At 43.3% G+C, this 26972-nt stretch overlaps 1 protein-coding gene across 1 annotated transcript in view; it reads left to right on the top strand.

Annotated features, from left to right (window-relative positions):
* The window catches only part of Sil1 (SIL1 nucleotide exchange factor), a 237348-nt gene that overhangs the window by 165407 nt on the left and 44969 nt on the right, over positions 1-26972 (top strand). The window contains exons 6-7 of the mRNA XM_051163801.1: positions 11792-11983; positions 18180-18301. Coding sequence (XP_051019758.1) covers positions 11792-11983; positions 18180-18301 — 314 coding nt within the window. The remainder of the gene's footprint in view (positions 1-11791; positions 11984-18179; positions 18302-26972) is intronic.

Below are 26972 nucleotides of genomic sequence, written 5' to 3'. Positions count from 1 at the left end.
CCCCTCCCCTATGACTGTTCCTGAGGGGGATTTCCTCCCCCTGTATATGCTCATAGGGTATCAAGTCTCTTCTTGGTCATGGCAACTCTTATAAAGGAAAACATTTAATTTACAGTTTTAGAGGTTTGTCCATTACCATCATGCTGGGAAACATGGCAGTGCACAGGCAGACATAGTGCTGGAGTACCTGAGAGATCTACGTCGTGAACTACAAACAGCAGGAAGGAGAGAGAGCATGCCACTGGGCCTGGCTTGGGCTTATGAAACTCCAAAGCCCACCCCCAGTGACATACTTCCTCCCACAAAGCCACACCTCCTAATCCTTTCAAATAATGCCACTCCCTGTGAACCTATGGGGCCATTTTCATTCAAACCACCACACAGACCATGTAGAGTTACAATAGCTCCTCTTCCCAAGGAGAGTGTGTGCTAAGACTCCTCATGTATAACACTGAGCGGTAATATACTATGCTTTTTCCTGGAATAAATTATTTGATTCCTGTATACTGTAGTAAGACTCTCTAGTATGTAAGTGGCACATGTAGCATGTATATGCTGGTCAGGGGTGTTCATGTGTGTAGCAAATCAAAAAGCAAGACAGCATGAGAGTTTGCTATTCAAAATAATGTATAAATAAAACCCTAAGGGTTTTTTTGTTTGGTTGGTTTGGTTTGCGGGGGTTGTTTCTTTTTTTGGTGGGAGGACTGGAAAGATGGCTCAGAGGATAAGAAAAAAATTTCTTTTGTAGAGGAACCCAAGTTTGGTTCCCAGTCCCACACTGGGCAGCTCACAACCACTTGTAGCTCCAGCTTTAGAGGGATCTAATGCCCTCCATGGGCACTTGCACTCATGTGCACATGTATATCCCTTATAATACATGAAATTAAAATGTTTTTAAGGAAGGGATTATTTGGAATTTTCTATTAATTTATTTGTACCATGGTTAACATGAATAACTGAATTCATAGAAAGTTAGATAAGAAGCATGGAAGAGAAATAAAATAAATAAAAATTTAAAGTTCACTGGATTAGAGCCTGGTGGTGGTGGCACATGCCTTTAGTCCCAGCACTTGGGAGACAGAAGCAGGCGCATCTCTGTAAGTTCAAGGCCAGCCTGGTCTACAGAGCAAGTTCCAGGACAGCCATGGCTACACAGAGAAACTCTGTCTCAAAAAACAAAACAAAACAAAAAACAAAAATACACTGGATTAGATCAATAACAGATTATATGTATGAGGGAAGAGAATCAATACAAAGAGATAATAAAATTATAAAGTGTGATTAGATTAAATGTAGATTGAGGAAAAAATGAAGCAAGTGTTGGGGACCCGTAGGACGACAACAAGAGGTCCAGCTTTGTACCGCTGGAATTCCAGAGAGGAGAAAGAATATGGGACTGAAAAACAAGCTAAAGGAACAGTGAATTACAGATTCTGAGTAACAAATTTCCTAATTTGATGAGAGGCCCAAAACCACAGACTCATGAAACCACACGAACTCCTTGTGATTGAGTGAGGAGCCCGAGGTCCGGATCAGCGCAGTAGAGCTTCTGAAAGCTAATGATAAAACAATCTCAAGGCAGCTAGAGAGAAGCAGCATCTGAGGGAACTGCGATTGAGGGATAGTGATTTTGCATCGAAAGCCATAGGGGCTGAAATGTGATGCATTTTTCAGAAGTACAAAGAGAAAAAACCAATTTTTAAAAAATTTTATAGCTCATACTGTGTCCTTTTGAAATAAAAAGAAAATTATGATATTCTCAAATAAAGGAAACTGGAGGAATGTATTGCCAGTGAAAGGACAACTGAAAGATTCTGCAGGTGGGACAGGAACACAGATGGAAACTGGGACCAAGCGAGGGAGAAAGAGCAGTGAACACAAGCAAGGGAAATAGGTTAGCATTCTCATTTTGAATATTAAATTGATTACTCAAAGCAAACATTATTGACATCATCTGATTTACTTCCTGATGCCCATTAAGAATATTTTAAGACAACTTTAGAAGGAAGTGACATAATTAGTTTCTATATTTCACTCAGAGTTTAAGATCTCAATGTCAGTAGCTTATTAGTTACCTAGGTATATTGCAATACTTATCAGTATTAAAATGAAACTAAAAACAGATACAATCAGAAAATACTGTAGATAAACCAAAGTGGAGTTCTATTAAAAAAAAAAAGTCAAAGAGCAGAGACAGGAAGCCAGCCTGGACTAGAGAGACACAGTCTCACCAAAGCCCAAATAAAGCCCCATTACCCAGAGACCCACATATAGATAGAAAGGGCAGGCTTGAGCTCTAATATTTCATAATTACATTGAAAGTGAATAGTCTATCAACTAAAGCATTATACTAAATGGATTATTTTTGTATGTTTCTTATTCTTTTTTTATACTAAATGGATTTTGAACAACCCAAATATATGCTTCCTACAAGAAACCGACTCAAATATAATAATAAAGGGGGTAGATTGAAAGTAAAAGAATAGAAATTATATTGTCAATTAAAACATTATACTAACTGGATTATTTTTGTGTGTTTCTTAGTCTTTTTTTTTTTTTAACTAAATGAATTTTTAACAACCCAAATACATACTTTCTACAAGAAACCCAATCAAATTTAATAGTAAAGGAGGCAGGTCGAAAATAAAAGAATGGAGCATACTGCACAAGGATTACTGTTAAACAGTGATGGTAGCTGTATCAACATCAGATTGACTCCAACGGGAAGGCAGTGGCCAGAGGTAAAGAGGAGTGTCACATCATGATAAAAAGGTAAGGCCCTAAAACATTTTTATGTCTAAATTCTTGAGGCAGCTTGGGGATAGTGGTGGCCCATGCCTTTAATCCCAGCACCCGGGAGGCAGAGGCAGGTGGATCTCTGAGTTGGAGGCCAGCCTGGTCTACAGAGTGAGTTCCAGGACAGCCAAGGCCTCACAGAGAAACCCTGTCTCAGAAAACAAAACAAAAAACAAAAACCCAAGTACTTAAGGCAAAACCTTAATTAAAAGGAAGAAACAGATAAATCTACACTTACACTTAGAGACTTCAACATTTCTTTCTCAGAATTTCTAAAAAAGCAAATCAGAAAGGACACGAAAAAGCTGAGTGACAGCCATAACATGATGACATTTGTAGAGAGTTGTACCCAACCCTGGCAGAATATGCTTTCTTTTCAAGTTAGAGTGCACCTTGAGTTATAAAAGAAGCCTCAACCAATAAAAGAACTGAATTTACAGACTCTTCTCTGCTCATAAAGGGGCAGGAGGGGATATCTTCACACACTTGTGTTAAAGAGAAGGTCTTGGCGCGTTGACCTGAACACAAGCAAAAGCTCAGTTGGTTAGGCATGCTGGTACCCCTGAAACCCCAGCCAGCACGTGAGAGACAGAGGCAGGACAGCACACCCGGAAGACCAGCCTGGAGCCACATAGAGAGACCCCTGTTTCAGAAACACAGGTGCCGAGGGTGCAGCTCAGCAGTAGCGCCCTCATGTCTCTCAATCCAGCCCGCAACACAAGGAATCGAGTATGTGCTGCCTGCACGTAACCATAGGAAGCACCGTGAAGACCCCTGCAGCCATTGAGGAGGCCTGATGTGTAGTGAGAACGGTCTGAGAAAGAAGTCCTTAGGTTCTAGCAAGCACTGAAAAGCACTCACCTCAGCTCCACAGCCTCTTCTGGAAAACAGAAGCAGAAGTGATACTTCCTTACTTATTTTATAAGGTTGCTGTCATGACTCTTCCTAAACCAGGTAAGTATTAAAGGGAAACTCTTCAGAATAATGGTCCTCATGAATATAGACGCAAAAGTCCCCAATAAGGTAGAGACAAGTCAAGTTCAGTAACTTAGAAAAAAGAGTGAAACACTACAGCTGAAGGGGGTTCATTACGGAAAGGAAAAGTTGAATCTAGCCTGGTGCAGGCCTTTGATCCCAGCACTCAGGGGGCGGGAGCAGGGGGTCTCCGTGAGTTCAAGGCCACTTAGTCTACACATATAGTTCCAGCAAGGACTGCATAGAGAGACACTATCTCAAACATTTTTTTCCTATGTAACAAAATCTAGTCAGACTGGGTGTGGTGGTGTACACCTGTAGCCCCAGCACAGAGTGTTGTGGATTTGAGGCCAACTAGGCTGCATAACAAGATTCTGACTCAAAAAACCAGACACACACAAACAAAAACATAAAGCCCAAATGGCAACCACCAGTTGGCAGCTAAAGAAGAAAAATTACCTTATCATATATCAATTGAGATATTACGAACATGTGACAGAAATTCAATACCAGTTATGATAAAAACTCAAAAAGCCCAGGAATAGAAACCTTCCTCAACTTGATAAAGAGATTGATGGAGGAAAAAACCTATATTGAATATACTTTACAGTGAGAGGCTGTCTATACCAGGGCACTCAGGAAGAAGGCAAGAGTATTCCCTACCACCTGTGATGGCTGCTCTTGGTCAACTTGACTACATCTGGAATTAACAAACCCAAGTGGCTGGGCACACTGTGAGGGACTTTTTTTCTTAATAAAATTCTTTGAAGTGGGAAGACCCAATTGTAATATGGATCTTTTGAGATAGGAAGGTCCACCTTTAATCTGGGCCACACTTTCTGCTGGCAGCCTATATATAAAGGACACAGAAGAAGAAAGCTGCCCCTCCCTTTGCCTGCTTGCTCTCACCCTCGATAGCAAGGCCATTCCTCCATTAGCGTTAGAGCCTACGTCTTCTGGATTCCAGTGTGTACTTAGGACCAGCTGAGACATCCAGCCTCATGGACTGAACAACTACTGGATTCTCAGGCCTTCTGTTCCTAGGCAGCCACTGTTGCCTCTGACCACAGCCTACAGGTCATTCTAATAAATTCCCTTTATATATTTTTATAAATGTGTTTCTATACATAATATTTTAATATATAAATATATTTATAAAATAGTCATATAGTTAGTATATAACTAAATATATTTTATATAAATTTATTTAATTTTAGTTTTGTACTAGATTTACGTTGAAAGGGAAAAACACTCAGACAATTTAAATAGAAGTCCAACAGAACCACTATCGGTCAGCCACGATGCCATCATGTGTCCTTGGAGTCCTCTCGGTGATACTTTATTCATACACATCCTTATCTGCAGTGCAATCTACAATTTCTTGTGGACACATTAACTTCTCTGCATCTACATCAGGAACTTCAAACCCAAATTCGTCTTCCTTGGCCATAATAATCTCCACTTGGTCCAAACTGTCTTAAGCCCCCAGGTCCTTCATAAAGTGAGAATTTACCGAGAACTTTCTGAGTCAATCCTGTCATAGAGTTTCAAGCCATACTGAACTCGGTCCTTGATTCCCTTTAATGTTAATGGGGGCGTGTCACTGTTCTGGCGGCACAGTGTGTGATCCCTTCAAGCACCTGCCACGGGGGCGGCGGGCTGCGGAGTTCCGGGCCTCCTGCGGGTTCCCTCAGGACAGAGAGTGGGCTGAGCCCCGGGACAAGGCCAGTGTTGGCAGTCCACGATGGCGGAGCAACGGTCACAGGCAAAAAGGACACGAGCCGCCAGGGCTACCATATACTTATAAAATATAGATTTATATTCATTCTATAAGTTCTGTTCCTCTAGAGAGCCCTGACTAATATACCACTCATTTAAAGCAATCCAAGCCACGTCAGTAAGAAAAAGAGGAGAGAGATAAGGCATTTAAACTGGAAAAGGAAAAAAACAAATGAAACACAAGCCCAGCTCCCCTTATTTTCAGGTGATACAGATTAAGCATAAATCCCAAAGGACACCTAATAAACAAAATACCCTACTAGAGCTAGTAAAAACAGCTAGGTCACAGGATATGAAACCAACACAATTAAGTTGTATTTACATGGATTAGTTATGAACATCTGGGAATTAAAATAAAAAACATAAATTCCATTATATTCTCCCCAAAATAAAATATTTAAGTATAAAGCCAGGAAGGCATACACCTTCAGTATAGGATCTATACTGAAAGTCAAAAGTTGATGAACAATGGTACAGGTAAATTAAAGACTTCAATAAAGAGAATTAAAATTCAACATAGTAAAATATGTATCTCTAATGTAATTTCTATCAGTATACCAGCAGTTTTTTTTTTTTTTTAATGTTATAAGCCTTTTTTTTTTTTTTTTGAGACAAGGTCAGGCTATCCTAAGACTCCATGTAGCTGATTGAACTCCAGATCCTCTTGCTTCTGCCTCGTGAGACCTGGACTTAAAGGAATATGAGCTACTGTCAGCAATATATGTGGTACTGGGAATTGAACACAGGGCCTCACACATGCTGCCAATTCCTTCCTATTAGGTCTAGGGGCCGGGCGTGGTGGCGTACACCTTTAATCCCAGCACTCGGGAGGCAGAGGCTGGTGGATCCCTGTGAGTTTGAGGCCAACCTGGTCTACAAAGTGAGTCTGGGACAGCCAAGGCTACATAGAGAAACCCTGTCTTGAAAAACAAAACAAAACAAACAAACCAACCCCCCCCCCAAAAAAAAAAGAAAGAAAGAAAGAAACTAAAAAACAAACCAAACCAAAACCCCTCACCCAAGAGCAGAGCAGTCTCCACCCTGCTCGGCTCCTTATCACAGAACCTGGCATAAAGCGAGCACCTTCCCCTCTTGGTCACATTCCTTCCTAAATGTGGATCAGCTCCTAGAATTTTACCTACTGAGCTCTCAATGTTGTGAGGTTTCTGAGTTTCTCTAACATGAAGGGTTTTTGCTGCTGTCACTTACCCTTTCTGTCATTTTATGAATTTGTCTTCTTTTTGGTGCTAGAGATGAAACCTGCGGCCTTATATGTACTACAGTGCTGCATCTTCAACCCTTCTTAAAAATTTAAAGTACATTTATTTAGTGACCCCTAACATGTGGGCCACATACCAGATATCTGGCATAGCAGATGTTTATATTACGATTTATAACAGTAGCAAAATACAGCTATGAAGTAGCAACAAAATAAATCTATGGTTGGAGGTCACCACAATATGAGGAACTGTGTTAAAGGGTCACGGCGTTACGAAAGTTGAGAACGAGAGAGAGAGAGAGAGAGAGAGAGAGAGAGAGAGAGAGAGAGGGAAGAGGGTGGGGGTGTGTGTGTGTGTGTGTGTGTGTGTGTGTGTGTGTGTGTGTGTGTGTGTGTGTAAGTCAGCAGACAACTGACTTAGAGTAGAAGTTGGTTTTCTGTTTCTACCATGAGGTTTCCTTGAACCCTGAGGACTGAGTTCAGCACCCTTATCCACTGAGCCATCTTGCCGGTCTCAGTCTAGCCCTATTTTAAAGAATCGTTGATGTTACTTACTTAATGTAGAGCCTCACTCTACAGTCCAGGCTGGTATGGAACTCACTGTGTAGCCCAGATAGCCATCAGTTCCTGCTCTCTAGTTCAGCCTCCCAAGAGCCGGGATGGGCCACCACATCCGGCTTCACTGTTAATTTTGAAACAGGTTAGTCTTTTAATTGACTGTGTAGTCTAGGCTAGCCTTGCAGTTAAGACTGACCTTCCTTAGCTTCCGGAGTCTCTGAGATTGTAGCCAACAGGCCTTCTTACCTTGCTAATCTATGTTCAGAAGAAACTGCGGTGGCAGTTAGCACCCCAGAGCTGCACTCCTTTTTCTTTGTGTGTGTTCATCTTAGATCTTATTGCCAAAGCTATCAGCAGAGGTAGTACTATATTGAAAGCAAACAATTTTAAAAATTATGTGTGTGTGTTCTATCTGTCTGTGTGGAGGGGTGGGGTATTGTTGGAGGGGTGGGTTCTATCTATCTGTGTGGAGGCGGGGGTTGGGGGTTGTCCATGTGAGTGTGGGAGTCCATGGAGGCCAAAAGACAGCATGAGACCCCCTGGAACTGATGTCACAGGCACTCCTGAGGGAGCCACTTGATGGGGTGCAGTATGTAATCCCATCGGATATTGTCTTACTCTGCAGGCCATGCTGGCCTTGATCTCACAGAGATTCCCCGCCTCTGCCTCCTGAGCAGAGGCAAACAGAAAAGCAAACAAGCAAACAAAAACTCTGCCATGTCCAGCCAGTGTGTGTTCTTGACTGCTGAGCCATTTTTCTAACCTTCATTTTTATTTGTGAGACAGACTCTGATGTATCTCATTTGGCCTCAAACTCAAAATGTAGTTGAGATAGCACCAGATAAATTTCCAAAGTGGCTGTACTAGTTTGCATTCCCACCAGCAATGAAGGAGTGTTCCTCTCTCCCCACATCCTCGCCAGCATGTGGTGTCGCTTGAGTTTTTGATCTTAGCCATTCTGATGGGTGTAAGATGGAATCTCAGAGTTGTTTTGATTTGCATTTCCCTGATGACTAAGGAGGTTGAGCATTTCTTTAAGTGTTTCTCAGCCATTTGATATTCCTCTGTTGAGAATTCTCTGTTTAGTTCCAAGCCCCATTTCTCAATTGGGTTATTTGGTTTGGTGGTGTTTAGCTTCTTGAGTTCTTTATATATTTTGGATATTAGACCTTTGTCAGATGTAGGCACCAGCCAAGGTCAATACAGGCGGTAAACTTTAAACCCCTACCCAGATCTAGCCAATGGTCAGAACAGTCTCCACACTTGAGTGGAGAGTGGCATATGACTTTCTCACGTACTCTGGTGCCTCACATTTGAGCATGTCCCCTGGAGGGAGAGACCTGGTGGCACTCAGAGGAAGGACAGCAGGTTACCGAGAAGAGACTTGATACCTTATGAGCATATACAGGGGGAGGTAATCCCCCTCAGGAACAGTCATTGGGAAGGGGAATAAGGGGAAAAAGGGAGGGAGGGAAGAATGAGAGGATACAAGGGATGGGATAACCATTGAGCTGTAACTAGAATAAATTAATAATAAAAAAATTTTTAAAAATGTAGTTGAGGATGACTAGGACCCTGATCCTCCTGCCTACACTCCGTGAATGCTGGGGTTTATGCAGTGCTAGGGGTCAAACCCAGGGCTTTGTGCATGCTAGGCAAACACTCTCCCAACCAAGCCACATCCTCAGCCCTAAAAATGTAGTACAGAGGATAGTTGCAATTAATATCCTGTGACCATCCATAAGGGAAGGTCTGCCTGTATGCATCTAACAAAGTAGCTATGTTTTCAGTGTGGTGGGGATTAACCCTGGAGCCTTGCATGTGCTGAACCCATGCAAGTGCCCTCCCTACCGTTGAAGTATATACTCAGCCCAACATAGGACTTTTACCTAGAATATATCAACAACTCTCAGAGTCCCAATAGTTTAAAAAAAAAAAAAAAAAAACATTTTGCTAAAGAGAATCTATGAATGGCAGATAAGCCATGAAAACCTACTTAACATCATTAGCCATTATAGGAAATGCAAATTAAATATATAAAGAGATACTAGTAAATATTTCTTAAGAGATAAAAATGATGATAGTACTAAATACTGGTGAAGATATAGGGATGTAAAATAGTACATCCCCTCTAGGAAACAGTTTAATAGATTTAATAAAACCATAGTTTACCATATAAGCCAGTAATTGTGCTTATATGGATTTATCGTAGGAAAGTAAGATGTATGTTTAAACAAAAATTTGTGTGTAGGTTTCACATGTTTATATCAGTTTCATTTATTTGTTGTGTATATGTATGTGAGAGAGCGCGTAGGTATGCACATGCTGCAGTGGACATGCGGAGGTCAGAGTGTAACCTTCAGGAACTGGTTCCCCACTTCTACCTGATTCAGGGTCATACTCAGATTGTCAGGATCCTGTGGCAAGTTCCTTACCAACGGAGCTGCCTCCCCTGCTGAGCAGGCTTATCATAGTAGCCAAAACCTAGAAGCAGCTTGGATGTTCTGTAGCAGGTAAATGATTAAGCAAACTGTACAGATGTGATGAGATACTCAGCAATAAAAAGAAATGAACACTTGGTGTGTGCAGTAACTTGGGTAGATCTCAAGGGCATTATGCTTAGTGAAAAAAAATGCCAATCTTAAAAAAGCCAATCTGTGTGCTTCCATTTATATAACATTCCCCAAATGTCAGAATTATAGAGCTGGAGGAAAAAAACCAGCGGTTATCAGGGCTTCAGGATGGGACTCAGTGGGAGCACGAGATGTGGCTATAAAGAGCTTGTACAGTGGGTTCCTCAGTAGGGTGGAACAGTTCTGCAGTGTGACTGCACTGATGGCTACGTAAGTCTATAACCTGGATTAAAAAACTGTAGAATAATACACATACACACTCAATAAACCTGCAAGTATGTATATGTAAATACAATATAAAACTTACATTGTATTATAAGAGCTATTTAAGACTTACATTATAAGACCTATTGTACCTGTGTCCTTTTCTTGCTGTTGATGTTATATTTTCATTATAAAAGATGTTACTATTGGGGAAAGCTGCGTAAAGAGTACATGAGTATTCTATTTTTATAATTTCCTGTGAGCTTATTATTATTTCAGACAAAATTTTCTTCCTTTTTTTCCCCCCCTCCTTTAACAGGTCTTTTTTTAGAGCCAGGAACCACCATCTTTGTGAGGCAGAATTCATTTTTCTTTCCTTTTCTCTTCTTTTTTCCTTCCCCCAAGTCAGGCTCCTACTATGTAACTCTGGCTGTCCTGGAAATCACTAGGTAGACCAGGCTGGCCTTGAACTCCCAGAAATCTGCCTGAGAGCTCAGGGGTCTGTTGTGTTGCTCTCTTGTCTATTGTTTCCATTGTTGCCTGGGTCTAAGACATGACCCCAGGCTTCTTTGCTGGCTCTGTTCCCTATCCAGAGACCTCTGCCTGAGACTTGCAAGAGCATCCCACAGGGTTTTAGCCCAGAGTTGGAGTGTGGTACCTCATAGATGTGATAACTGTGCTGCAGCCGCATCTTTTTTAAGAGAGGGTGATTCATACCTTTGGTTGGAGTTTCTATAGAATACTTATACCAGGGAGAGAAACCATAGGTAATAGATGAGTAATTAGGTGCTGACAACTGCTCATCATTCTGCTTTTTATAAATACCCATGTCTTTTAATTCTTCTTGTAAGATAGATGCATAAACCACTGCAACCTTTCAGACTCTCTTTATAAGCACTATCCACTGAAATTGGGAAGAAAGCAGAGTGCCACATGTATAAAATAGCCAATTAAAGTCTTTTATTCGCCTCCAAGATAACTTCATTTTTAAAATCTTTCTCTGTGTGTGGGGTGGGGAGGATTGAGAGAAAACTGTTTGAGATTTGAGTATAGTACATACAGTAATTTAGCCATTTCAAACAGTTGAACAAATTGTACACCTGTGGTTGGATTGACAGTAATGACAGTGATTTAATTTTCATCGGTAAATTGCTCTTGCTCTGACAGCTCTTCCCCACAGTTTGCTGCATCCGGGTTTCCGTAGACTGTGACTGGGTTGGACAGTGGAAGGCCAGGGTTGAGAGTGTCCCACAATTCTGATTGTGGAGGATAGAGAACCATGCTACAGATCCTCTTACCTTCTACTCCGGCTGTCCCGTGAGGTTAGAGGTTGCTCCCCTGACCTCAGTGGTGGCACCAAGAAGACTCAGTTCTTCCAGACATGCGTAAGCGTGCCTGGGAAAGCCCTAAGTGTGTGTTTGGACAGAGCTCTACATGGGGAGACTCCAGTGGCTTTTTCTCTGAGTCTCTTGGGAAGCAGCAATGTTTCTGTTCCAAAAAATCAGATCCCCGGTCAGGAGGGCAGTTCTGTAAAAGGCTGGGCATCCGCATCCCTGGCAGACTACATGGACCTTAGGGAGCCGTCTCCAGCCCCTTGGATTGACTGTGTCTTTGCTGCTCTCCTTAGGCAAGGCAGGCCTCAGTAAAGCGGCTGTTCCGCCCCATCGAGGAGCTGAAAAAGGAGTTTGAAGAGCTGAATGTGGTTCTGGAGACTGACATGCAGATTATGGTTCGGCTGATCAACAAGTTCAACAGCTCCAGCTCCAGCCTAGAGGAGAAGGTCGCCGCCCTCTTTGACCTTGAGTACTATGTCCATCAGGTACTGGATCTCCTCACCCACGGTCTGACATAAGCCCTGCCCAAAGCACGGAGAAAGCAGCATCAGCAGGTTTACCTACTTCCCGTGGCACAGACATTTTAATGTAGGCCAGTGTCTGCAGCAGTTAGAGAGGTTCTTAGAGGCCAGAACAAACCTCTTTGTTGTTCTGTTTTTCAAACATTAAGAGAAAATAACCATGATCTCTTGTTACATAGTCTGGACGGGGAAGCAAATACAACGAGCAGCTGAACAAACTAACAGATGAGCTAATTTAAGATTGTCCTAGGGGCTTCAAAGGGTGATGTGGGATGGTGCACCACAGGAGAACTTAGAACTAACTGACTAGGGTCAACAAAAGATGGCTTCTCGGAGGATGTGCGGTTTAGGCTGAGGATTCAGGGAGGAATAGGTGAAGAATAAGAACTGTTGCCCGCGAGCCTCACCTGGGGTAATGTCCGCACCCGTGAATAGCATTTTACTGTGATAGCTATACCCATTTGTTCATGGCGGTATTGATGGCTATTTTCATGCTGTAGGGATACAGTGAGTATTGTGACAGAGACCGTGTTTACAAAGTCAAAAGTATTTGCTGCCTAAACTCTCCTCCCATTATTCCCCTTTTTCCTTCTTCTCACCTGTGTTCTACTCACCTTCCCCACAACACTCAGGGAACATTGTAGAAGAAGGGGCAAAAATACCCTGAGAGCCAGGAGTCAGAGCGGGAAGGACAGTCTCCTCTGAACACAGCAGGGTACTGTACTCACACTCATGAGCTCACAGCTGCTGTGGCTGCTTACACAAGACCTGCACAAGATCAAGCCAGTCCACAACAGCCCAGTGTGGAGGGGGCAGGGCTCATAAGCCCCACCCCTAGCTGAGGAGGAGGGAGAGGAAGCTTTCTTTATAGGTGTGGTCCCTGGTGGGTTGACCATGCCCACACACCCATGCAAACATGGAGGTTTTTTTTTTTTTTAAAGACATCGAATTGGGACGGGTGGAGTGAATTTGGGAGTAGTTAGGGGCAGAAGAGGGGTTAGTGTGATCCAAGTACATTGTATATATATATGAAATTCTCAGAATATAATAAAATTGTTGTATTTATTTATTTTAGTTTGAGGCTAGACATGGTAGCACATCCCTTTAATTCCAGCTCTTGGAAGGCAGGCAGATCTCTGTGGGAAAAAAAAAAAAAATCAAAGCCAGACTGGTCTACATAGTGAGCTCCCAAATAGCCAGGGCTACACAGAGAGACCCAGTGTCAAAAACAAAAAACAAAAGAAAAAGAAAAAGAAAGCAGCTTGGAGAAACTTTACTCATTATTAGGAACTTTAGAAAAAGTTTGCCAGTCCTTGTATTGGAACTTTCCAGGAGGTGTAAGCTCCATGCAGAGATGAGCTGGGGGAGGTGGAAGGCCAGCAAGGATTGGAATGGGCAGAGCCAAGGATTGGGGTGGGCGGAGCACAGACACAGAGGGAAAGCGGGATCCTTCTGCTCTTCATGATTGTGCCCTTAATCCTGAGACTTGGTGGGGAGTTTGAAGGGAGAAAGTAACTGGTCAAACATCTAATACTAATACTGAGCTCTGTGCTTTCTCCTGCGTCAAGCATTTTGTGTGTATTAGTTCCGTAGGTGCCTGTGAGTAGGCGCCGCAGTTAGCCTCATCTTTTTCCTTATTGTATTTTGTGTTTGTTTGTTCCTGAGTTAGGGACTCACTAAGTTGTTATCCAGGGTGGTCTCGAATTCCTGGGCTCCAGTGAGTCATCTCACCTCAGGTTCCTCAGGGGAGTTGCCAGCACGTTTGACCCTGCCTGGCTGCTTCCACTGTTTATGTGAGGACAGTGCAGCTCAAGGAGGTGGTGTGACTGCTGAGGATCACCCAGTTGTGAATGAGAGCTAGGCTTGGTAAAAAGGTCAGTCTAATCCTCAACTGTAAGGGTTTAGACTTGTGACCAGTGTACTTCTCACAGAACACTGGTACCTTTTGCGTGAAGAGCAAAAGAGAGAGGTAAAGAAGAGCTAAGGCGAGCCATTCATTCAACACCTTTCAACAAGTGAATCTATGGAGTGTCTGCTGAGTCTCAGGCACTTGAGATGCATTTATGGACAAAATCAGAGCGAGCTTTCTAGCAGAGGCAGATAGGCAGATTTACCAAATAATTTGTTTGAAAGGTAATACATATTATGAAAAAAATAAAAAGAACAACAGTATAGAAATTGGTGGACAGGAGGTGGGAGCATGCTTAGCATATTTGAAGAAGTTCACGGTGACCCTGACCGGAGCTGAAAGGAGGACACCATGGAACCTCACAGGCCATAGCAAAGAGTGACATTGGCGCACAGAGGACAGAGGACAATGTGAAAATAGCCCCTCCAACCGTTGTGTTGAGGATTTGACCAGAGCAGGGAGCTTTGGTGGGAACAGAGCCCAAAGAGGAGGCCGTTGGAATGGTGGCCCAAGGGGCTGTGCAGTCATAATCAAAGGCTTGTTTGAGATCCTTACCCAGCGGAATACAGCCCCAGTGTCCCCCACACACAGGACAGCACCCTTGTTCTCCACAGACGAGGCTCAGAGACATTATTTTCTTTGTTTGGGTTTTTGACAGCATCTGTAGTGAATGCGTGTGTGCTGTCTGCAGGGGTTGTGGGGCAGCTCTTCATCCTCTTTTTCTGCTCAGAACGCGTTCTCAGACCCCAATAGCAAGACTGTGACCCTCTTACAAGGTAGAAAAAATGAGCCTGAGTTCTCTTTCTCCTTCCTAGTCCTGTCTTTGGGGTGAAAGACAACTCCCCCCGACCCCCAGCCTTTCCGTTAGAGATATTTAAAGGATCAAGGCTTCCAGGGGTTATTGACCAGCTCATCCTTCTGATGTTGGCAGCTTTTATTACCTGCTCATTTTTAACATACTTAGGTGGATCTTTAGGTATTAGCTTTCTGAAACGCTGAAATCACTAGAAAGCTTGTGGTGCCTAGAATGGAGTGAGTCACACAAAGGCTAAGCCAGCAATGACCTAGCGACAACAAAATTTACCACTGCAGATCCCATCTGACACCGTCATCCCCAGGGCAGTATCCCATTGCATGGTTATAAGTTCCTTGGGCATCACTAGACCCAGCCAGAGGTCATCACAGAACCATTCCGTTGATCAAGGCCAAAGTGCCCTAAGTGTTCTGCGCCATTTGGGCTCGGTACTAAAGTGCCACATGACCCTGGTAAGCTGTGACTTCTTGGAGAGATTCCAGGATACACAGCTCAGCCCGCTTTCCAGTTGTAATGGAGACTTGGGTGGTGTGATGCTAACTTTGAGGCAAATAGAACTTTTCCAGCCAGGACCTTCAGTTGATTTCCCACTCTAAATTCACCGAGTAGAGATTTAAAGAGCCCTGGGCTTAAGGACCTGAACTGGATCTGCCAAAGGATTCCTTGCAGCCATATTTTAATTATTAAAGCAGGATATGTGAAAAGCAAAACCTTGTGTGTAGAAAACAGTTTGTGAGTTATTTATGAGAAAGGCCTGTGTGTGCCCCTTCCACCCAGGGCAGACTATCTGCCTTTTCCCGTGTGACCTCTCAGTTATTTACCCTGCCTTCCTTCTCAGATCCCTGTCCTCTCAGTACCCTGCAGTGCTCTGAATTCTTTCCAGTGTTGCCTTCGTCCCCCCCATCCCTTTCCTGATGCTCTTTCTGTCTACATGCCTTTCCACTGGTTCTGGCCCATCCTGAAGGCAGCCTGCGAAAAGTTGTCATCTTCTGTGTGGCTCTGGGGAGAAACCAGCTTTTGGTGTACAAGTGGGCAGGATGAACCTTTTCTTTCTCATTGCCAGTCAAATAATGATAGAACACCTTCAAAGTGTTTACAGAAATACCATCAATTTGTACCACATGAAATTGTTGTCGTAGAAAAAGCAAAATTTAGAACAGACCCTGGTGACTCCGGGCTGTGTTGCCTTGGGGGGTCAACAGAAAGGCAAGCCTCTCTGCCAGGTTTGGGTGAGTAGCCATCCCAGATATAGGTTGATAGGAGTTTGAGCAACAAGTTTATGTCTCAGAAACCTGGAACAGGGAGGATCAAAAGATAGATGTGAAGTGATAAGTTTTGAAAGCCAAATGTGCAAGGAAGGAAGATGTTTCAGCAGAGTGCCCGGTCAGAGTCTCCTTTACTAGCTGGGGTTTGGCACTGTAGTCATCCTTACGTAGGGAGGCACAGGCTGGGACAGAGAAACCCAGTGCTGGCCTTGGACATCCCATGGCAGCCAGACTTTGTGCTGAGTGGGTACTCTCTCAGCCTGTGGTTAATAGGGCTCATACACTTCGTCAGCACAGACACTATAGCTTGTTTTTTTGTTTTTGTTTTTAATTCACAGTAGGGATTTCTACTCCCCAACTCAAGGGTAAATCTTTGAACACCTAACTCTATACTAATCACTCGAGTCACTGGTGTGCAACAGTGATGGGAAAACCTGCTCTCGTGGAAGTCTTATCAAAATGTATGACTGTGATTGCCCATGTGCTAAAACATAGGCCAGGTCCACCCCAAAGCATGGGCAGAGTCAGATACTGCGCTCTGTACTTGCTGCTTCTCTCAGAACTTACTGTCTAGTTTGGAGGCAGAAACATGGAGAGTCAACTAGGAGCCGACCCTGACTTCTAGGGGAAAGGCCACCTGCGTCACAGTGCTGCTGCCTCCAGCTTCCAGCACATCCTGATCTGCTGTGTGGTGGCATCAAATGGGCAAGAGGGCACCTTCTGGGGCTAGTGAGAATAGGATTCCGACTTCTTATGTATATATGCAGGCACAGGATTTAGTAAGTTAACTAGTAAAATGGTAATTTAATAGCAATTAAAAAATGATAGTTTAAGTGCCAAAAAGTCAACATAATCTGTTATATCTCAAAACTAGGATACATGATAAGACATCAATGTAATTACTTTTGTATTGATTTCATTGTAATTTTTTGCAATCTTAATTTCATTGGGTACATTAGAAGCACGTCAGCGGACCAGTTATGACGAGGAAAATAAAGAGGCGGCACAGTCGGGGGGCATGGAGCGCTAGGGAGGAAACCGACGGAGAGACCAAAACCTCGGGGGAAAACGGACGGGGGGGAGAGGGGGGGAAGGGCCGCAGAGGCAGGGCAGGCGGACCAAAAAAATGAAGAGGGGGACGCGCCGAGGAGGCCCGCAGCCCAACACACATACACACACACACACCACCACCATACACACCCACCCACACACCACACGCACACACACCACACACACACCACAGACCACACCACCACCAGACCTCACCCACACACACCACACACACACAACACACACACACACACAACACCAACCACACCATACACACACACCACACCAACTCACACACACCAACACACCACACACAACACACACACACACACACCACCACCACCACACCAACACCACACCACCACACACACAAACACACACCCCACACCACACCATACCACACACACACAAACACACACTCCACACCACACCATACCACACACACACAAACACACACCCCACACCACACCATACCTCACACACACACACAAACACACACACACCACACCACACCACACCACACATACACACACACAAACACACACACACAAACACACACCCCACACACAACACCACACCACACACACACACACACACACACACACACATATCACATCATACCCCCCCCACACTACACTGCATCACACTGCACCCTGCCTCAACAACAGGGTTCATTTTATAGTCCCTGGTTTCTAATTATAAGTCAAGGTTTTATTTGTTTGTTGTTTTTGTTTTTTTGCCTCCGCTGCTCCCATTGTGTTTGGACATCCACAGGAAGTATGGCACTTTTAGTGGTGCCGTGATGCCAGATTCTTTGTGTTAACAGCTTACATGTTTGGAGTAAGCTTTGTGACTCATTGTAACATTAGAATTTTCTGAGACATGTTTTGGCATGAGCAAGAGCTCGGTGCCATTTCCGCCGGTTCCCACGCAGGTGCTTATAAATGGTGTTACATGAATGAGAAGTTCTCAAATAAGATTACTTTAAAACTTAGGCTGCTTTAATGCACCCTTTCGAGTTACTCAGAAAGGCTACTGCTGCTCTTTGCTTGTCCTTTACATTTGTGTTTGCTAGTCATTAAAGAAAAGATGTCTGAAGAGTTCTTTCTGCCTTTGTTGCAGATGGATAACGCCCAGGACCTGCTGTCCTTCGGTGGCCTCCAGGTGGTGATTAATGGGCTCAACAGCACAGAGCCCCTGGTGAAGGAGTACGCTGCTTTTGTGCTGGGGGCCGCCTTTTCCAGGTGAGCAGCACGGCCGGATGCCATTGGCTAAGGAAAGGTTACACTTTACCCTTCCTTCTGCTCACTGGTCAGTGTGGTACTGATAAAGCCAGAGTTGAGTCACTTTTTATCCCAAATGGAAGTTTTCAGCCACATTATCCTGTTCTGTGATGTCTATTCACTGTGTGTGTGTGTGTGTGTGTGTGTGTGTGTGTGTGTGTAACATGTATATAAATATGTGTGTATGTGACACACACACACACACACACACACACATATATATATATATATATAATAGCAGATCGTAGGTCATATTTTCTATCTTAGTAAATATGAAGAAAGGGGCCAGCCAGCTGTAGTGAGTAGTGAGAAATGAGAATAAGCTACAGTAGTCAGGGCTTTCATAGTGAAGCTACAGCTAGTGACTAGGTGATGGATCTGACCCAGAAAGGCCTTTTCAGGGAGATGTGGCTTCCCCTGGTTGCCAGAACCAATCATGCAGTCAAGTTGTTGCATTTTTCTGGATACAGTCTTTTAGCATTTCAGTTAGTCTGTTTTATACTGGAAAACGTATCAGGCAAGATGAGCAGTAGACAGCTTCTTGAGAAAATGGATGTAGAGAAGAAATATGTAGGTATCAAATCATTTTACTCGTTTAAAAAGGTCAGGATATCTTTATGCTGTCATTATGTCCGTTTAAGAACATCTGCCTGTAAGACCAGCTGTACTTCTAAAGTAGAAGCAGATTCTCTGGTTCTTGCTTCAAGGGTGGTGACTGGTGTTGCCTTGCTTAGACTGTGGTGAGGTGGGAGGATGGCTAGGAGTGCCGTTGTGGAGCTTGCTTGACAAGACTTTGCTTTTTTATCCATTCTTATATTTATTTAATTAGACTCTTAATCTGATCCTTTCTTTTCATAGCCAAATGAAGGACAGTTGTACCAAGGAGAGAGGCTGCAAGCAGGCAAGGCTTTGTTCCCTAGTGGCTTCCTGCCTTGGTTGTCCTGTGGTAGTGCTGTAGACAGATAAGGCTCTGGCCTCCGGGACAACTCCATCTCCCTTGGCCTCACTTTCCAAAGCCAGCTTTTCAGAAATCCCAGTGTCTCCTGTGCAGCATCTGAGCGTGGCTGTGCTGTCACTCCAGGATCTCCCCCCCTGGAGAGACTGGAGAACTTACTCAGGCTGTCTAGCCTCTTCATTAGACTCATTTTTTGAACTCTCTGTCTTATTCCCAAATATTTCCAGTATGAATATGACATATCGCATATCTCTTGCTATTGCTTCTCGAAATAGATTTTGAAGAAACAGTAGCATCTTCCTACCACTTCCTTGTTAAAGGGGGCCCTAACTTGAGAAGCATGCGTTGAGGTGTGCCTAAGCCGGTAGGCGGTGTTAGGACAGCGTCTGCACGGCTGGACTGTGTTGGTGTAAGGCCATATTAGCGCCCACACAGCATCACTAAAATTAATAGAGATAAACATAAAGCATTGCAATTTAGTGTGTTGGTGGCAAGCACACTACTGTAGTCACAGTGTTCAGCTGGGTTTTTGATAGCTCACTGGAGGGCTGTTACAGCGACAGCATGGTATGGCGCCAGAGCTTTTGGAAGCCAGCACCAGGCTTCCCAACACCAGGAAAATGTCAGTGTTTTATGCAAAGAGGATCTTGACACAAGTGAGACTATTTCTGGGCATAGAGGCTGGCTTCAGTGCTGTCTGATATGCATTACTTACTTTTGATGTCCTAAGTATCGACTCTGCACCTCCCTGACTGTTTCAGGCATCAGATGTGGAGTCACAGCGATTACATAATCGTGCTCTTTGCCAAAGGGCATTCAAGAAATAGCATCCTGGAATCACAGACTTGTTGGCAACCTTTTGAACTGGGAACAATAATAGGTGTCCGGTGCATTTCATAAAGATGAATAGCAAATGAAAATATATAATAAGAACTTGCCCATAACAGTGTGGCATCAATACCTTCATTACCTCATTATGATGGGCCCTTTTTACTATCAGTGCTTCTTATAGGGGAATTCTTGCATCATTCCTTCCTCCCTGACGTCCTGTTTGTCTTTGTTAAGGTGTTTATGTTCCATCCTGTCTCTTGCTGCTTCATGAGAGTGCTTATTGCCTACCTAGGTTAACGACTTAGTCAGCGCTTCCGTGCACATTCCTGTGAATGAAAAGATCTCTTCCCCGATGTTGACTATCAGTTATCCCGAGATGAAGAAAAAGGATGACAGAAATGTAATTGACATGCTACTGAAGTGGATTTTGTTCCTTTACTTAAACATGATCAACACCCAACTGAGGCCCAGACACACTCATTTTCTGCTGTTTATTGCCCACGTATAATAAAGTGGGTGAAGTTCTGTGTAGGATATGCAGAAATTGGTATGCTGGTCATTAACAGATTTGTGTTTTCATAGCTACCTTCGATTAAAAGTCCCTATCTCCAGCCGGGCAGTGGTGGCGCACACCTTTAATCCCAGCGCTCGGGAGGCAGAGGCAGGTGGATCACTGTGGGTTCGAGGCCAGCCTGGTCTACAAAGTGAGTCCAGGGCAGCCAAGGATACACAATACACAGAGAGACCCTATCTCGGAAAACCAAAAAAAAAAAAAAAAAAAAAAGGACCTATCTCCTTCAAATAAGTTAGTTTCATTGGCCCTTCTGTGACCTGATTTTACCCCACAGTGGCACCCGTGAGCGTGTGTCTGCAATCTGAACTACCAGGAGTCTCAGACACTTTTCTGTTTTGCTGCTATAGAAAGGAACTTTTAAAGCCTTGTGAATTTCAGAAGCCATACAGCTTTCTGTAATCTGGTTTTGCTGCTTCTCTGCAGACTGGCTGGGTGCTTCTCTTTGCTCTTTTCTCCCTGTGCACAACCCTTACGCTGAACTGACAAGAGTTAACCCATCACGAAGCTGGTGTGCTTGCCGCAGGGAGCCCTGGCTCCGCTGTCCCTGCATCCCCTTCTTGTGCTCTTGTGGTGTTTTCTGTCGTTGGTGACCTGTGTTTATATTTACACATGTATGAATTCTCATGTGTAATGCCTTTATTTGACCTGTTCACAGTGTGTATGATGTGACGAAACGTAACCTAGTACACAGGAGTTAGACATGAATCCTCGGCCGTAGAGGGAGTATGTTCTACAGCTGCTATCCACAGCGTCTATCTACCTCAGGACTTCCTGGCAGATTTTGAGTTGTATCCATTTCTTTAGCATTGTATATGCCCACCCTGTGCTCTATTGGCTGTGGCTCCCTCACTTGTGCTCTTCCAAAGGTTTTACCAATTCATTTAAAAATAATTTTTAGTTTGTTTAATGAATATGAGTGTTTTGACTGCATGTATATGAGCCACCTGTGCGCCTGGTGCCCACAGAGGTCAGAAGAGGGCACCGGATCCCCCAGAACTGGAGTAATGGATCACTGTGAGCTGTCATGTAGGTGCTGGCAACTAAACCTAGGTCCTCTGGAAGAGCAATGAGTACTCTTAACCATTGAGCCAGTAAAAACTTAGTTAACAATTTTTAACTTTTTGGCAGTGTCTTATTACCATGGCTGCCTCTGTCTTCAGCCTTTAGTTCCCACGCTGTTTTCCTTGGATCTCTCTGTGATTTTCTGTGCTGGGCTGCGTCTTCTCTTTTCCTGAGGGCTTTGTGGGCTCACTTGGTACCTATGTTGTCAGTTTCACGGAGCAGTTTTTTTCTTTTTTTTTACTTCCTGTCATCTATTAGATAACTTTGAAATTTGCTTCCTCTTCTTTTTTTTCAGTATCTTTTGTTGTTCAGCCACCAACATATCTCGGTTTGTGTGTACATGGGCGGGAGGGGGTGGGGAGAGCGTTGTTTGTTTTGTTGTTGGTTTTGTTTTGTTTTATTTTTTAGACAGGGTTTCTCTGTGTAGCCTTGGCTGTTCCATACTCCCTTTGTAGACCAGGCTGGCCTCGAACTGACAGCGATCCACCTGCCTCTGCCTTCCGAGTGCTGGGATTAAAGGCGTGCGCCATCACTTCCTAGCTAGCCATGTTTCTTGTGTCTTGTTCTTACGTGTTCTGTCTTTTGTCTTCATGATTCCTGTTGAGCGTACTTGTTGTCCTGGTTGCGGCCAGTGCCTCTGTGTGTTTTCACATCACCATCTGTGTTCCTTACTGTGTCCCCGCTAAGGCATGTTCCTCCTAGTACCGCACAGTCCTCACTCGCTCTGTTGTACCTCCAGTACAGCTTCTGAGCCTTTGTTTTCCTTCCCTTTGTTTCCACACTCCGTAGAAGAATAAATAAAAAGGGGTTCCAAGGAGTTGCGTTATGTGAATGTACTCAGACCCACTGTAGTTAGGATCTGGTTTCTGTCCCTCCATCCATGAACATTATCCAGAACTCTCTGCTGTCAGTGACACCTTTATAGTAGTCAACAGTATCAGCCATGACATTCCTTGGAAACTCTACTTCTTGCCTGTCATTATAGCTTCTTTTATTGAGTGCAAAAAAATTGGTTATTTTGCCTCCTTTTTTTCCTGTGCTAGTGATCCAGCCCAGGGCTTTGCAGAGGCCGGGCATGCGCTCTGCTGCTCAGCTACATCCTCAGCTCACCTTGTCTTTTATGGCAACATCGTCCTTTAAGTGTCTTCCAGTCGTAACTACTCACCAGGATCCTCCCAGCCTTGCCCCCTCTTTACTTATCTCCTAATGACCCTTCCTATGGTCCAAATACCCCCTAGTTGTGAGGCACTCCAAGTCTGTATTCAGGTCCAACCTTTCCCTCATGCTAGATTCTACCCAACTGATTGAATCTCACACTCTAAGCAGAGAAAGTTGAATTCACTAGATTTTTCTTCCCACATTCCCCTTTCTTTTTATCACAATTATATTTACTCCAGCTTGAAGCTTTTGAATGGTACTTGAGTCCCTGCTCTCCCTGTCACTGTCTGGTGCTGAATGGCTCTTGTGGATTCTTACCTGCGCCGTTGTTCTCTGCTAAACCATTTCTCTTTTTCACTGACTTTAAGAACCTTTTTTTAAAAGGTATGTTTATTTATGTACATGAACACTATTTGTATCTGTACCTGCATGACAGAAGAGAACGTCAGACAGAAGGCGGCACCAGACCTCATTACAGATGGTTGTGAGCCACCATGTGGTTGCTGGGAATTGAACTCAGGACCTCTGAGTGAGCAGCCAGTGCTCTTAACCTCTGAGCCATCTTTCCAGCACAACTTTAAGAATCGTGATGATAAACTATTCTTCCTTTTCTATTGACTTTAAAGACCTTGACATTATATGCTCAGTATCTTGTACAGAGAGCTCCCTCCCCCTGTGCTAGGAAATGAGGCAGGAATAATCTAAAGCAAGTGTAGTAACCCCATTTCTAGATATTGGGTTGATTTAGAAATGGGCACGTGATCCCATTCTTACTGATCCAACATAAAGAGATATTAGTTAGGAAGCTTCCTGGGAGGATTTGCTCACCCTCTGCTTCTTGCCTGGACTGCCTCCATTCTGGAGCCATAACAGCTCTAACAGGGAGGTGAAAAGTACAAGGACAAAAAGCTGGTAAGCTGAGAAAGAAAACAGAGAGGAAACACAGCAGCCTGTGGAGACACTAGAATGCTCTTAGGAGATGTTCATTTTTCAGCCTTTCTTGTGAAGTGTCATTAAATGCCTTTTTTAAAAAAAAATCACAGTTAATTATCATACTGATCCTTGTAACTGAACTTATATTCATATTGGTAGATTTCCAAAATCCCTTTTAGATTTTTTTTTTTTTTTGGTTTTTTTTTGTTTTGTTTTGTTTGTTTGTTTGTTTGTTTTGTTTTTTGTTTTTCCAAGACAGGGTTTTTCTGTGTAGCCCCGGCTGTCCTAGAACTCTTTGTGGACCAGGTTGCAGCCTCCTGAGTGCTAGGATTAAAGGTGTGTGCCACCACTGCCCAGATCTCTCAGACCTTTTGAAGTTTGTTACGTTCCTCTTGCTTTTTCAGAGTACTTGTCTCAGCTTGCAAGTATGTAGTTGTTTGATAACTTATTCATATCCCTTACTCTATAGGACCAGGGAGGATAGGATAACTTACATGTTAACTTCACTATTTATTATATACACAGGGCCTGGGACTAATGAATGGTCAAGAAAAGTAAATGAAGAAACAAATGAATGGAAGCGATACCTAGGAGACGAGTTACTTCTGAGATAATGAATGAGGCTGAGTGGGGAGGGCTGTTTTTATTATTACTGATGTAATAGTGGATGATTCAGCTACCACACCTTGACCCTTTAAGACCTCAGGCCATGGAAATGAGTATGTTACCCCACTGGCCGAAGGCCCAGAAAATAGAAGGCTAGTGATTGGTGTGACGTCAGACATTGGAGTTGCCAGCATTTAAATACAAGTTTAAATGTGACCCTTAGGACCAGACTGACATCTTGCCTCAAGTTCGTAATTTTCTATGCTCTTCCAGTGACAAGGGAGGTGCTCAAATCATGTCTCTAATAAATTGATTAGTATAATAACCAACACTGGCCCAGGCAATTGGGTAGCCATAGCTCCTAAACTGCATTTGAAAGCTGATTAGTGTTTTCTAGATGACATTTAATGACAAATGGAAAATGAGCTTTAAGCTTGACCAGCTGTCTGGAGTACTGTAAAAATCAAGACTTCATTCTGGGGAGGGAGGCACTATTTGCTTAATGAACTTGTCCTCTCGAATTTCTTTTGAATCTATCTCTGTGATGTGCTCCTGCCTCCTCCACGTTCGCTTTGCCGCTGCCTTCGGACTTCTCACTGCTGAACGCTCCTTTTAATTTCTTCCTTGCATTGTCCCAACCCTCAAAGTTCTTTTCTTTCTCTTCAATTTTACTAGCATTTGTTGCCTGGACACCTAACCTGACTCTTTAATACATCCACTTCTTTGTAGCTCACCAGTTCCTTCATTTATTTACCCAACAAAATTGAATGCTTTGGGGAGTAAGAATGGGTACCCAAGTCTACAGCACTTTACAGTGTGTGAGTCTATATGGCTGCTTCAAAGATAAATAGTATAAAAACTAAAAACTGAAATCATCAAAAATCAGAAGAGCAGGGACTTGTCATTCTGTGTACTTCTTTTTGTTTGATCTTTTTTCTGTTGATTATGTGTTATTTTTGTAATTAAAATTTAAAATAGTAACAAAACAAAGCAGAGTAGACCTGGGAGATTCCTATATCTAATAACTTTTCTAAGAACCAGAATACCTGGAAATGCTAGATTCAATATTTAAACATTTCTTTACATACTCAGCTCAGCAGTCAAGAAATGGTAAGACAGTGTCTTTGTATAGCATCAAGCCTTTATGTGGAATCTCTGAAATCCTAAATCCAAATAAAAATTAAATCCTAAGAGGCACAGAACACTGGAACAGACAGCTGCATTGGGAAGTTGCCATATTCCAGTGGCTGAGAGCTTCCAGGTTCCGCCCAAAAGTTACAGGAGACAAAATTTAAGACCTCTGAATGAGAGAACAGAAAAAACAAAATCTTCTTGTCAAAAGGAGTTGTTCACATGGCTTTGAGTACAAAGAGAAATATTGCTGCCAAAGTTCTTCACCCAGGCCAGCTCTGGAATACATTTATGTTGAAAGCCATGCTCCTTTTATAGTCTGAAAGCCTCAAACCACTATGCTATGGTTATTTCTATTTCTCCTGTAATTACACATTTTTGGCCATATTTTGAGCTATTATTGTTAAATGTAAACCCATGTGGTTCTAGTAACATTGTGCCTATACTTGTGTATCTTTGGTTAGAGGTTTCTTCGCTCTTATGGAAGTTATTTTTGTCTTAAAGTTTGTTTGATATTAATATATCCACTAACCTTGTATTTTCCACCTCTTTCAGTCTTTATTAGCATTGTATTTTGGATATATCTTTTACTATACAGCATATAGTTAGACTTTGTGTGCGTAGATATGTGTTGTGGTGTGTCTTAGTAACTTTTCTATTGCTGTGAAGACACCTTGACCAAGTCAACTTATAAAAGAAGGCAGCTAATTGGGGACTTGCTTACAGTCTCAGAAAGTGAGTCCTTGACCATCACGGTGGAGAATATGGCGGCAGGCAGGCAGGCAGGCAGGCAGGCATGGAGCTAGAGCAGCAACTAAAAGCTTTCATCCTGATTTGCAAGTTGAAAGCAGAGAAATAGAGTGACTGAGCCTGGCATGGGCTTTTGAAACCTCTGAGTTCACCGCAGTATCACACCTCCTCCTACAAGGCCACACCTCATAATCTTTCGAAGACAGTTGCAGCAGGTGGGAGGAGCGAGCACTCAAGTATAAGCCAAGGGCCATTCTCACTCAAATGACCACATGGTGTATATGAATTTGTGTACATGTGTGTGCTCATTCTTATGCTTGTGGAGGCTGGAGTTTGATCATGATGTCATCTTCAATGGTTCTCCACTCTATTTTTATTTTAAAAATCAATTTACTTAATTTTGACTGTGTAGATGTTTTGTCTGCATAAACATGTGTGTCACATGTGTGTCACATGTGTGTCTGGTGCTATCAGAAGTCAGAAGAGGGCTTTAGGTCCCCAGGAACTGGAGTGACACAGTTGTGAGCCACTTTGTAGATGCTGGGAACTAAACCTAACAAGTGCTCTTAACTGCCGAGCTATCTCTCCAGCCCTTCACTTCATTTTTGAGGCAGGATCTCATGTATGCCAGG

This window comes from Acomys russatus, chromosome 20 (assembly GCF_903995435.1).
Source record: "Acomys russatus chromosome 20, mAcoRus1.1, whole genome shotgun sequence".
NCBI lineage: Eukaryota > Metazoa > Chordata > Mammalia > Rodentia > Muridae > Acomys > Acomys russatus.
This window is presented reverse-complemented; position numbering and strand designations above follow the sequence as displayed.